The following is a 13,536-nucleotide window of genomic DNA, read 5'->3' as shown; positions in this document are numbered from 1 at the left end:
CCGTGTGTCTCTCGATTTAACCAGATGAGGTTCATTTAGACATCAGTCACACCCTCATCACCACCAGGAAAGATTGTCACACTGTATCTTAGGGGATAGGATTTGTTGATTTCACTGTACCGTGTCCAGAGATGCAGCTCATGAGATAAGACCATAGTTTAACTTTATTATAATTAGCTTCAGTTTCAGTAGGTTTATCTTTTAAAAGATAATCTACAATCAGTACATATATCTGTTAAACAAAACCATCTTGCCATTTGTCTAAGTATGCTTACTTGTAGGTGTGTGTATGTAAGTCACATGCATGAATATAAAAAATAATATATATATATATATTTGGTGACTAAATCCACACAATTACTTTGAAACTGAACAACATAACATCTTCAAATTCAATAGATACAAAAAGTGCAAAGGAAACATAAAACATTTCACTATTAGTTCAGTAAACACGTCATAAATAGCTTGACACTCAGATTTTCTGGCTTTGCAAACCAGTCATCTTCACCGGGTCACAGGTTCTTCCTCTCTGCACTCTTTCAGGCTGTCTTCAGGACGAACAGCATGAGGACAGTTAGCAGGAGTGTCAAAGCTGGCAGGGAGAAAAGACAAAAAAGCAATTATTCAGAAAACATCCGTCAGGGTTTCTGCTGGTTAAAGTTAAGATATCTTTAATACCACATGGTGCAAAGTGTAATTATGCATCATAGTCATTGCTAAAGAAAAATTCAGCCAGGACAATATGGGCTAAAATGACATATTATCCCTGCTCTTTCTGTTGTATAGCAAATTTATTGTCATGCATTTGCTCCATTAAAAGGGCCAGAAGTCCAATAATGGCTCCAGCAGTTTCTAAATGTAGCTGATTTATACATAGTTTTCATTGTCCCCTTAATCTATGGTAAATTATACATTACTTACTTGGAAAACTAATTTTTTTTCTTCACCACTATCTTTTACTTATAACTCTAAAATGTTTCATAGTAGAATGAACTAATTTATTAAACAATATTTAGTAACTAAAGCTTCAGAACTGGGTATTGTGAACTGTGAATCTTCATCACATTGAGCCCTAAATCTACAGTCTGAGAATAAAATGTGAGTGTGGTGTTTACCATGACTGTGAAGAGCGCCACTGGCTGAATTTTTTGTCGTAGAAGGTGATGCGGTGGTGGCGTTGGTGGCGGTGGTGGCGTTGGTGGCGGTGGTGGTTGTGGTGGCGTTTGCAACATTGGCGCTTGGGTTGGCGAGGTTCAGAGGATTGGTGGTTTTGCTAGCTGTGAAGGCCCCAAAATTGCCTGAAGTATAAAACATTGAAAATAGTGATGAGGATTCAATTTAAACCTTCATTTACAGCTTCACAAATAATGTAGCATCTAACGTGTGTATTTATGTTGATAAGAGTAGACAACAAGTTACAGTTGAAGGCTGCTTTCACTGGACTTACTTCCAGTCAATGGTCCAGACCCAAGGATGACAACATAAGTGGTAGAATCAGCGCTCCTGGTGTTGGTGGCATTCGAATTGGGGACACTGAACTCACACTGGATCTTTCCATTGACTACCTGGCCTCGTATCTTTGTCACAGTCTGATAAAAACAATTTGACCATCAGGTAAAGTATTACATTTTAAAAAACCCACTTTTTGTTGTGTTTTTTTTAGGGCTTTGATGACTGAATTACAGAGTATGCATTAAATAATTTTTAGGTTAGCAGCTTTTAGGAATGTGTTCTGATCATCTGTCAACCGTTCAACTGTTTCAGCTTGTTTGGTAATGTTTATCTGGATACGTTTTAAAAGTAGTTACAGCCTCACCGAATCAAATGTAGAGAGTGTGTTGTCGATGTTGTTTCTCTGCCGAGCCGCAAAGACGAATGAAGCATTGTTAGAGCTGTTCTGAGCACAGATGTAAAGCGCAGTGGTACCCTGAAAAAGAGCAAGCAGTTTTAAGGGTTATATACTTCCTTAACTCACTGGTCTCACTTTTAACTCATTACTTTGGCCTGGACCAATAAAGACATAAACACATAAGCAGGTCTGTGTGACCTTATAGAAACACAGATGTAATTGATTAACCTTGGTATAGTATTTCCTAGGTGCCTTATCCTTAACTTGGCCTTATCACTTGTACCTTAACAGCAGTATTTACATTTAGTTTGGTGTGAAGGTTTCACATCCTGGTGTGAATATGCAAGGTGGTGGCTTTCATTAAATAAACCTCTCTCGGTTGTCTCTGAGATGACCGAACGTTTGTTGGATTATTAAATCTATATTTAGAACATGATATATTTTAAAGATATTTACTAATGGAAACCAATGCCCATTTCCAAACACAACCCTATTATTTAAGGTTTTTTTTTCATTATGTACCAATGTCAAATATTTCATTAATTCTCTGACAGTGAGTAAACATTTCCTGTCAGAGGATTAATGGCTAGGTAATGGAAAAGTAGTTGAATGAAATTAATTTAAAAAAGAAATTGATAACATAGGAAATCAGTTATAATTATTGAAAAGGTAACATGTAAATAAGTATAACTCTTCAGTAAATAATTGTTTTGGGTTAACATTTTGGTTTAGGTTAAACTTAATCATCGCTCTGGTTTTGTGTGCTGTGGTACCTGGGTTGCACTGGCGGTGAGCCCCAGTGCGATGTACCCAGTGGAGTTCCCACTGAGCTGGAACATCAGCTCGGTGCCGTTAGGAGCTGTAGTGTTGCCTGCAGCCACTGATCCAAAGAAACAGCTGCTGTTCCCAGCAGGGTCACAGTTGTCTGGGGTCTGTATGCACAGCTTACTAATCCCGCAACCTGTCTTTGTAATGTTTACCTAGTAGAGAGACACACAAGCATAATCCAAGTCACAAAACAGCTTAGCAGCTTCAACTTCTGTGTCAACACTTTGACGAATAATAGCATCCCAGCTCATGAACTGGGAACAGCTGCTATTAGTTAACATTAGGTTACTAAAGGCTTTATGGGAAATGAAACTCTACCTTAAAAAAAATTAGAAATGTATAAATCACACAAATCCCATTAATTATATGATTTATAAAAGCCACTGTTTAGCCATATGTGACTGTTAGACTGTATGTAAAAGATGGCAGTAGCCACCACACCCATCTCGATTCTTGTCTCCCATGTTGGAGCCTCATTCTGAACATTTTTGCAACCGCCATTACACAATCTGTAACCTGCTCTTTTACTCTAATGTAGATCTGACCTCATTATGTATTAAATTAGATAACATAAATAGTTAGCATTTTCCAACTATTTATTTATAAGTGACTTATGTATGTATGTATGTATATATATGATTATATTGTACTATTCTTAGTTAGCGTATTGTCTGTCTTGTCTTAATGTTGGTTTAAAATGGAGCACTGTAACAAAAAATAATTTCCCCCAGGGATCAATAAAGTATTCTGATTCTGATTCTGATCTGAGATCGTGAACTCAAAAGAAACGCGCTTACTGAGTTCATCGATGGGGAGACATTTTTCCATAGACTTTTATATAATTAGACTTCTTCACTTCTCCTCCTGCTGGCTATTATTATGGATAAATGCTCAAGGCACTCCCCCTGCTTTTTAGACCCACTAGCATTTTTTTTCTTCTCCCATGATAATAATAATTCTCAGAATGTATAAATATAAATAAAAGTTTAACCAAGCAAACCATGCGCTGTTCTATTTCACACTGTAGATGCTTAACTTAAAAAGACAAAATTAGCAGTAAATTCTGACACTATTTCGTACAGTAAAACTCATTTCAGCTCCTAAATATGTAAAAGTGTATGCTTAACAAATGCACTCCATCCGTGTAAATCACCATGGTCACAGTCGTATTGTGCTGGCAAAGTTAAATATAAACCAACCGTTGCATTAATGGCAAATGTGAAACTGTCTGCTGCTTGGACCCCCGGAGCCACAAAAAGCATCACTGCGGCAATCAGCAGGCTCAGGCCTCGCTCCATTCTTTCCAGGAAAGCAAACAGTGAGAGAGCAAATATGAGAAGAGCAGATAAGAATGAGATTGCAGACTCTTTTTTTTCCAGAACAAACTAAGCTCCTTTACATTCTACCTCAGTTTTATTATAACAACTTGTAAATTTGAAATTTGTGTGTAAAAAATGCAGTTATAATAAAATGTTTTGTTCTAAAATACAGTTAAGTAAAAAGATTGTAAAAAAAAAATGAATTGAAAAGAAAAAATAATAATTTAAGCCATGTCCACAAGGCTGAAAACACATTTATACACAAATGTACTAAGTACAGTCAGTCATTTAAAAGGTAATAAAACACATTATGGTTTATCCAGACTGGAATATTGACAGAATAATTATTCATTTAAAAACAGAGCATCGTTCCTTTTCTTTTCCAGGGTTTGTTTTTTCTTTGTGTAACTAAAAATCGATTGTCAGTTTATCTAAATAGTATTTCTAGAATTCTCATAATTAACCTGATTATGCTTTAAAGGATAATGACAACAAATGAAATAGAAGCAGGCATCCAGGAGAATCCAAATCTAAAATGTAATTAAATAAAGTTTGGAGAGACTTACTCGATGCTGTGAAGTTTAAATGCTGCGTTGAAGGATTGTTTTCTGCTCTCTGTGGGATGATCCGCAGTTCTGGTGATGGAGCAATGTGGAAGTAGCTTTTTGTTAAATAAGGGGCGGGGCTTGATAAGAATACACCTGTGTACCTGCCTGGGTGTGGGTTAGTTGTTTGCATTACTAAAGCAGTTTCTGTAGAGCAAGCCTTGCTAATGTCCTTGGTTTTTTCTTCTTTTACGATTTTCTGTTAGGAGTTGACTCACAAGGTTACTTTGGTTCAAAGTTTACTGCTCATCACTAAATACACTGTGAAATAAAGAAAACACGCATGAGAAGATAGTTTGGCTGAGCTAAATTAAATATAAATAAAAGTCAAATATTAATTAATTAATCGCAATCATTGTATGACTGTTTGTATGATTGTTCTCACACTGGATTCTCCTTAAAATAACAATGTAATATAAATTGGGCTTAGATAAGCAACTTCATAAATATGTAAAACATCATTTTGCATTTCTTTTCTTAGTGTATGGGTTTTCAAACAAAGCAGATTCAAAGTGGTTTTTACTGCCAGTGTCATTGACTGCCAGTAAAGTCAATGACACACAGCAAATACACGTAAACACCGAGAATGAACTTTATAGGGCTTTATTCTGAGAAGTGGAATATTGAGCATTCACTTGCACTGTAAAGGAACATTTCCCCCCAAAGAAAACAACAATTCCCTTTTAAGTCAAGTCAAGTCAAGTCAAGTCAACTTTATTTGTCAATTCTGCCACATGTACAGGACATACACAGAATAGAAATTGCGTTACTCTCAAACCCTAGTGATTAGAAAAATGCAAATAAAATAATTAAAAAGTAAAAATTTAAATAAATTTAAATAAATACAATACAATTTTACGTATAACAAAAAAAGCTATGCAATATACAATATACAATATTCAAGTAAGAAGGCATAGTGGTGCAAAATAGGCAAATTTAAGGAGTTAGAGACGATGTCAAACACCCAGATTATTTGGTACCTTTATAAAGAATGTTGTGGCGTAACCACAGTTGCATCGTGATCTGACCTTCCTGTCAGCTTAGTTACACTTTTTGGATTTTTGTGTTCTTTATTTCCTTTTCAAGGAATTTCCTTTTCGTTTCTGGAAGTCTTTGTGTGTCATTACGTCACATGGGGTGTAGCTCAGGAGGGAGGGGAGGTCATCTACTGATTGGAAGGTTGTTGGTTTGATCCCTTAGTTTACATGCCAAATATCCTTGGACAAGAAACTAATCCCAAATTGCTCTCTGATGCATCCATCGTGTGAATGTGAGGTAGCAAGCACTTACAAAGCATAGAAGAAAGTGAAGGTGGCATGTTGTAGAAAGTGCTTTGAGTGGTCTGGGAGAGTAGCAAAGTGTAAGAATGAGTCTGTTTACCATTAGGATGATTTCATCCTGCTTAGTGTGACTTTTAAAAGAAGGAGAAAAATTAAAAAAGTAAATTTGACAAAAGTCCAAGATCTAGAATTAGTACCAGTCCATATGATCTTACATAGGACATCATTTCATATGAGCTTTCTTACTTTTCTCGTCCTAGAGAAATTCCATTTTTACTACAGTTCATTGGTCTTCATATGATTTTGTCCATGTCACAAACTTTTCCCCTGTGAAAGGCTTAGTGAGTTGGATTTTGAAAGGTTTCATAGACCAAATTTGATCATCATATAACATCCTGTTACCGTTAATTGGATAAACAGCTAAGAAAATGGATAGCTGGTTAGATTTTAAAATATTTTATTAATAGGCGCATTTAACTGCTGATATTATCCAGACTAATTTTGCCGAAATCACACTTTTAATACAAAAACCTCATATTTTGTGGTTCCTGAAACCATATTTAGAGGCTTGTGGGAGTGTCTCCTCTGAGAATCAGACCACATTTTGTGGCGCCACACCCTGCATGTGCTGCAAAGTAAAGAGTTAATTCCAGCCAAATGTGCCCCTTTACAAAGAATGAGAAAGGTGTCTTTGTGCCTTAACAATAACCATATGCATTCCTACATTTAGGGTCACATTTCATAAGTTATTATTGTAAGAGAACGAGTGAGTGTTTATCCTGAAACTAAATCTTAGAATGAAGCTTGTGTTATTTACCAAAAACAGCTTCTTTCTTCTTAGCACTTCATCATTCTTACGGAGAATATAAACTATTTCCCACACTGTGGATAGCAGGCTTTTATGGCTGACGTGAAAACCATAAAGGGCACCGATTTGTTCATCTTTGAGGGCAAATTTAGATTGAATTTGTGGAAATTAAATATAACTAAAAATTCTTAGATTGAAAGTCTACTTATAAGCTTTTGGAGTTAGTAGAGGGTTTAAATACAGTGGGAAAAATATTTAATTTGATCTCCCGAAGAGAGAGACAAAGTATGAACCAAAAACCCAGAAAGAAACACATTACATGAAGGTTATAAACTTATTTGCAGTCTTTGAGTCTTTGTAGTTTTTTGTACTGGGTCACCAGGTTTGTACACATCTTGGGAGGGATTTTGGCCCACTCCTCTTTACGGAAGCTCTTTAAATCCATTAAGTTTCCTGGCTGTTATTTGGCTTGGCCCAACAGATTTTTATAGGCTTGAGGTCTGGGCAATTCATAACCTTAGAGTGCTTCTTTAGCCACTCCTTTGTTGCTTTTGCAGTTTAATTCATTATCAGGTTGGATGACACATCCACGAACCATCTGCAATATTCTGGCTGTTCTCATCTAGATTTTACAGAACATGACCCTGCCTGTTGGCATTTCAGTGTGGGGAAGTCGTCTGCATCTTTAGTAGATTCATATATCAATTTATATAGATGTATTATTTAAAATATTTTTTTTACGTAATGTGTAACATAATGTTTTTTTCTGGATTTTTTATTTTTATTTTGCTGTTGTTGATTTTCTGTCTCTCCCCAATATTCATTGTTTTCTTAGTAAGTAAACTTAAACAAATTCGTCAAGGGATCAAATAATATTTTCCTGGATTGCATAACAAGGTCTTAACCTTATCGCTGTTATACAGAATTAGTACTGAAAAAATAAAACTGAATTAATGTAATTTGACTGACAGACTGACAGACAGCCGTTTTTACAGCCTAATACTGGGAATGTACCTGTAGACTGCACAACTGTCAATATCTGCCAGTATTTACCTTGCACCAGGAAATAAGCTACCAGTGGCTGATGTTTATCAGTTTCCAAGTATGAAATTTGAGCCTCTTTTTTTGGTAACTAACAATACTTTGTCCTGTCATTAACTACAGGATAAACTTATTTAAAATACTGGCAGTGGTGCAGAACTACACAGTGAGCGAAACTGATTTATATGACATTTTAAATGTCAATTACAAATCCTTTTCTAAACAATGAAGCTACAGTCCTGTGCAAAGGTTTTAGGCAGGTGTGAAAAATGCTCTAAACAAAGAATGCTTTCAGAAATATAAATAATTGTTTATTGGCCCCGAATGTATTCTGCAGCAGGACAACGACCCCAAACATACAGCCAAAGTCATTAAGAGCCATCCTCAGTGGAAAGAAGAACAAGAAGTACTAGATGTGCTGGTATGGCCCCCACAGAGCCCTGATCTCAATATCATCGAGTGTGTCTGGGATTACACGAAGGGACAGAAGTGTGAGGAAGAATTGATGCTGTTTTAAGGGTAAAGGTTGGTCACACCAAATACTCATTTGATTTAGATTTCTCTTTTGTTCATTCACTGCACTTTGTCGATTAATACCTGCACCTGCCTAAAATGTTTGCACAGTACTGGATGTCAGTCAGGTGATGTATACATCACAAAGTTGATTATAAGGATGAGGTCAGGGCAGGGATGGGAGAATACAATAGTGGACTCTAGCATGGGAGAGGCCCAGTTGTTTTCTAGTCTACTTCAAGCCAAAAGTCAACATTTTTAATTTTACTACATTTTTTTTTTATTGCGTATTTTATTGTAACGACAATAACAAAACTCCTCTAAACTTGACAGGACTTATTTCTTCTTTGTCTAAAAGTAAAGTTGCCCTTTTACATACACTGAGCGAAACCCTTGCCATAGTAATGTCATCCTGTATCTGCTATTTTTCAAATATAATTTTGTTTGCCTCTGTCATAGATTGTATAGAAAAATATATTTTACACAGTTTATGGTCTGTGATGATATAGCACTAAAAAGTCATTCAGGTGTGGTGGTATTGTTCCCTCAAATCTAATCTGCCCACTTTGGCTCCAGGAACACTTGACTTAAGTGGCTAAAGAAATGTCAGAGTACAGATCCATTGGTAATCTTATGTCTTAATGATAAGTTAACTGATAAGCAATCTTTAAGAGAGCTATTCAGAGGCAGGATGGCTGGTATAGGAAGAAAAGGTCAAACCATATCTCCTTTGTAATCTGAGATCTACTTAAGGTTTGAAAGGTAAATTCCCAGCTGCAATTTGACGTCATGTGACTTCATTTTACTAAATACTCTTCTTCACTGTTCTCTTTTCTTTTTTCACATTTAATCATTCATCTAAATTTTTTAAATGTCACCATCTAGGAAAAAGTGCCGAATGATTACAGTAAACTGTTTATATGTACTTGGGCAAAAGAAAGAGTATTATTTCATGTATCATTCTGTTTTAAATATATTTGCTTTCATGCAAGTCAAGTACTAGTCTGCTTTTACTCTGAAGGTCAGGAGGGGAGTGGACCATGAATCCTGAATATGGTCAGAATAAGGAGCTCTTTTGTGAAAAACAAAATCGCTACGGTTGGGGCATCAGAATACGCTTTTTCTTTAGGGGGTTAAGCAAAGTACATTTGGTTAAGACAACTTTAAGTGGCAGTGACCCTTCATCAAACACACTGCAGGGCTGATGGAAGTCTGTGGAATGTTCCAGCTTAAGGAATGCCATTGTTGGTCACGTCACATCTCTGATTCAGCCTGTAGTGTCATAATACTGAAAGGACTGACCTGAAATACTGGACAGATGGCTCCTAAAAATGAGTAATAGATTTTGTTGGTCTGCTTGTTCTTCCTCTAGTTTACTTTTACAAAGTTAAACTCATTTATCTTTTGTTTAAAAAACAATAATGTTTCCATTATATAGTCAATACCACAGATGCACATATCTTACTTAAATAATTTGTGGTTCAAGTCAGGGGGCGTCAAACAAAAGGCCCAGGGACCAAAATGGGTCTAGCAAAGACTCTTATCTGCTCAACTGGACAGCTTTAAAAAATGTGAACTATAGAAACGTCTGTTTTGTTGTTGTTGGGGGTTTTTTGAATCACAGTGGGCTGTCTGTGGCCCACAATGTAAAAGGAGTATGTAAGTAATAAAAGTTTAACATAAACCAAAAACTACATCTTTTATGAGCTTTTTTGTTTTTAATTAACTCCTTTAACCCTTACACATAACAAACCTAACCCTATTGCTTGCTGATCTGCTGGGATTTTCTCAGTCAACCATGGCTTAAGTCTACAGAGAACAGTCTAAAAAAGAAAACATCTCCAATGAGCGGCAGGTCTCTCGGTAAAAAAAACAAAACTTATTGATGCCAAAAGTTGGAGGAAAATGGACAGATGGCTTTAAGTTGAGAAGGTAGGAAGGTAACAGTAACTCAAATAAACACTTGATATAACCAAGCTCTGCAGAGCATCTCTCTGAATGCACATGTCACTCCTTTAAGCAGATGGCGTGCAGCAGCTGAAGATCACACCAGTTGCTAATCCTTTGAGCTAAGAACAGGAAACTGAGGCAACAATTTGCACAGTTTTACCAGAATTTGATGACAAAAGGCTGAAAAAAAAGGTCCCTGGTCGATGAATCTTGATTTCCGGTGTGACCCTCAGATGGTAGGGTTAGAATTTGACACAAACATCATGAAAGCCTAGATCCATTCTGCCTTGTATCAATGGCTCGGGCTGGTAAGCAAGGTGTGATGGTGTAGGGGATATTTTCTTGGCCCCTTTGTACTAACAGGGCATCATTTAAACCCCACAGCCTAAGATGTACCTTACAAAGTGGCTGGTGAGTGTATATACGCCTGAAAAAACGCCCCCAACTTTTATTCTACAATAGAAATAGAAATGAAGGAGATCACATACTACATCCACTTCAGTCACATTATTAGCAACACGTTGATCTTGTCGAGGCTAAAGAAAACATTAACACACACACTCACACTGTATGTTATACAATACTAGCAGCAGAGAAACAATAGGCACATTGTTTACTGTTTTGTCATAAACTCTTTCCATTTGTCATGATGTTGAAACTCTTCCTCATTTTGAGATAATGATCACTTGTTATGTGTAACAACACGAGGTATGAAGCGTAAGAACGTTTAGTCTTTGAGGAAAAATATCACGCTGTTCCCTTTTCTTCATCATGTTTGACCAGTTTTCCTGCAATCAGATCTGTTTTGAGTTAGGCTGCTGCTGTCTTCAGTAAACACACTGGTGCTTTTCCATATGACTAAATATAGCCTTCCTACCTGCTTGACATTTAATTGATTAAAATAATCAGTTCCTCCCAGAGAGGAAGCAGGAATTGCTGTAACACCTTCTGTTTCATTGTAGAGCAGCACACCACGTTTAAAAAAAAAAAAAAAACAACCCCTGAAATGATCCCAAATCCTTTGCGATAATAAAATAAACGACTGAGATAAGAACATACTGGTTTCTCCTTTAGTAAACACAGCCACAATTTACAAGATAGTAAAAAGTTTTACCCTGTTCATATTTAGCCTTCTACTTATTAACTTGACCTCTCAAGGACTCAGCTGGTCTACAGTAACACAAGCAGCTTGATCACTGAGTTGCTTTTAATGTGCCGCAGAAAATAGCTGAGATCATCATGGTGTTAATGCAGGCTTATCACATGGTTACAAACCATGTGATAAGTATTGTGCTTTGTAAACACTTTTCCCTTATGTTTAATTTATGGTTTTATGTCATAATGCGGCTGTGCGCACACGACACAAGAGGTGAGAAAGTGAACTCAAAAGGCAGCTTTATTGCTGACATAAGTGGAAAACAGTACAAAACTAAACTGGGAAAATATAAACTAAACACAAGGAGAGGCACACAAGGAAACACACAGCCGTGGATGCGGAGATTGCGACATTGGCAAAGAGAAACACGGGGCTTAACTACACCGAGGAATAACGAGGGGAATGCGACACAGAAGGAGAGCACAGCTGGGAGTGATTAGGCCGGACGAGACAAGGGAAAGAAAACTAGAAAGACTGATATGAGACACGGACCTTCAAAGTAAAACATGAAAAGCACCGATTGAACTCTAAACACGTAAACTTAACAGAGACTGGGGAGACAGAACAGAGGCCTGAAGCGTGGGACAGAACGGCACAGAGTAGACACGGAACACAGGGAAGCCATAACAAAACCGAAGAACGAAAACTTTAACAGCCATAACTGAACCTAGAGTAATAATAATAACTTAAATAATCAAAACAGCCCAACAAAGGACTCAGAACATAAACCATAATATAAAATACCAAAACACAAGAGACTCAAAATGCTGGGTCACAAAGACCCAGAAGCGTGACACTTTATTAAAGGCTGGTGAACAGATAGTTAATTTAAACTATATATAATTTAACAGTTAACTAACAAATCATTTTTAATTGACCCATCACATTCATCTCACAACATTTTTAGGGGATAGATTGATTTGGCAGATTTTTCTTTTCTTGTTTCAACATCAGATGTCCTTCCTGACACAACCCCAAAAGCATTTGTATCTCCTCCCAGAGCCGAGCCAAGGCTCTTTTCTTTGTTAGGCAAATGTGCAAACCACTGTGATCTGTTTATAACATAAATAATGCAATCTATTAAAAGTGGTGATGTTATAGGATGGCATTTTAAACACCCCCAATAGGTCCCAGTTCCTCCAGTCTACACATTAAATTGTTCAGGTATGAAAGAGTGTGTAAAATTTGTACGGAAATGTAGAGTGCTTTTGGCGGTAACAACACTGCTTTGCATAATGGAAATGTAGCTTTTAAAGACGACAGAGTATCTCTTAATTTGGTTTTGGTAAACTGCAACGACTTCGATCATTTTATTTTGAACCATCTGATCAACACTGTAGCTATGGTATACACCATGAGAGCTCATCGGTGAGCTTAGAAACTCTTGTACTTTAACTGTGGAAGTGAGATCCATGACATCTGCTTCAAGGTTATTAGGTGTAGCAGAAAGGACACAAAACAGACATTTTCTCTTTTTGTTTACTCATGAAAAGCCCAGAGGAGTAGAAAAGACCCATGTAAAAACAATTACAATGACTATACACAGACTGAGACACCAGTGATGAAAACACAGAAACAAAGTACCATCACTAAAATGTAGCGGCATTAAACCTGAGAGCATGGGCATGGAGGAAGCGACACCTGGTTAAAGTGCTCTGTTTGAAAAATCTCTGTAACAGGTGAGCTTTAAGAACACGAACAGGTATCACATGATTATTCTATCAGCCTGGCGCAGTTCCAGGGTGTGTTTTACTTTTGTAATTTAATGACTCAAAGTCAAACTGGCTTTTTTGTCATATAAAAAACAATTTGGAGCATTTCTGTAAGAAAACCTTGTTAAAACATACAAGTCATACAAGTTTTACTTTCATACACGAATAAAAAAAAACACAGACACTGTGTAACATATTTTAAATAAATGTAAAAAAGGTTATATGATGTTAGAAGTCAGTAATAATCATGACTGGTTTTTTTGTCATTTATCCTGTGTTTAATCACCGACTTTGGTTGATTGTGTTCAACAGAGGAAGGAGGGAGCATCTAAACCTAACCCACCTAAATCTGCCTAAACAAATGCTGCAATTACATACTGTCAGGTTTATATGGTTGATTGTCATTTATGCTTAGAAATATTTACTCATATATGCTTAGAGTTTAGAATCGATGTCATATTGATAGGGGTCTGAT

The 13,536-nt window shown here is 36.6% G+C and overlaps 1 protein-coding gene across 1 annotated transcript; it reads right to left on the bottom strand.

Moving 5' to 3' along the window:
• Positions 1-178: 178 nt before the first annotated feature.
• Positions 179-4,619, bottom strand: LOC113010907 (putative ferric-chelate reductase 1). The gene is made up of 7 exons (XM_026150183.1): positions 4,563-4,619; positions 3,877-3,976; positions 2,623-2,829; positions 1,817-1,927; positions 1,448-1,589; positions 1,116-1,298; positions 179-592 (listed from the first exon to the last, which is right to left on the bottom strand). The coding sequence occupies exons 2-7, from the start codon at positions 3,973-3,975 to the stop codon at positions 540-542; spliced, it is 795 nt and encodes a 264-aa protein (XP_026005968.1). The 5' UTR covers position 3,976; positions 4,563-4,619; the 3' UTR covers positions 179-539.
• Positions 4,620-13,536: the final 8,917 nt, after the last annotated feature.

The sequence above is a fragment of the Astatotilapia calliptera genome, chromosome 18 (genome assembly GCF_900246225.1).
Source record: "Astatotilapia calliptera chromosome 18, fAstCal1.2, whole genome shotgun sequence".
Lineage (NCBI taxonomy): Eukaryota > Metazoa > Chordata > Actinopteri > Cichliformes > Cichlidae > Astatotilapia > Astatotilapia calliptera.
Note: the sequence above shows the minus strand (reverse complement) of the source record. Positions and strands in the feature narration are given on the sequence as shown.

Coding starts and splice junctions, on each gene's coding strand:
- LOC113010907 (XM_026150183.1), bottom strand. CDS start 3,975: ATGGAGCGAGGCCTGAGCCTGCTGATTGCCGCAGTGATGCTTTTTGTG. Junction 2,830..3,876: donor CATTTGCCATTAATGCAACG/GTTGGTTTATAT, acceptor TCTCTCTACTAG/GTAAACATTACAAAGACAGG. Junction 593..1,115: donor TGGCGCTCTTCACAGTCATG/GTAAACACCACA, acceptor TCTCCCTGCCAG/CTTTGACACTCCTGCTAACT.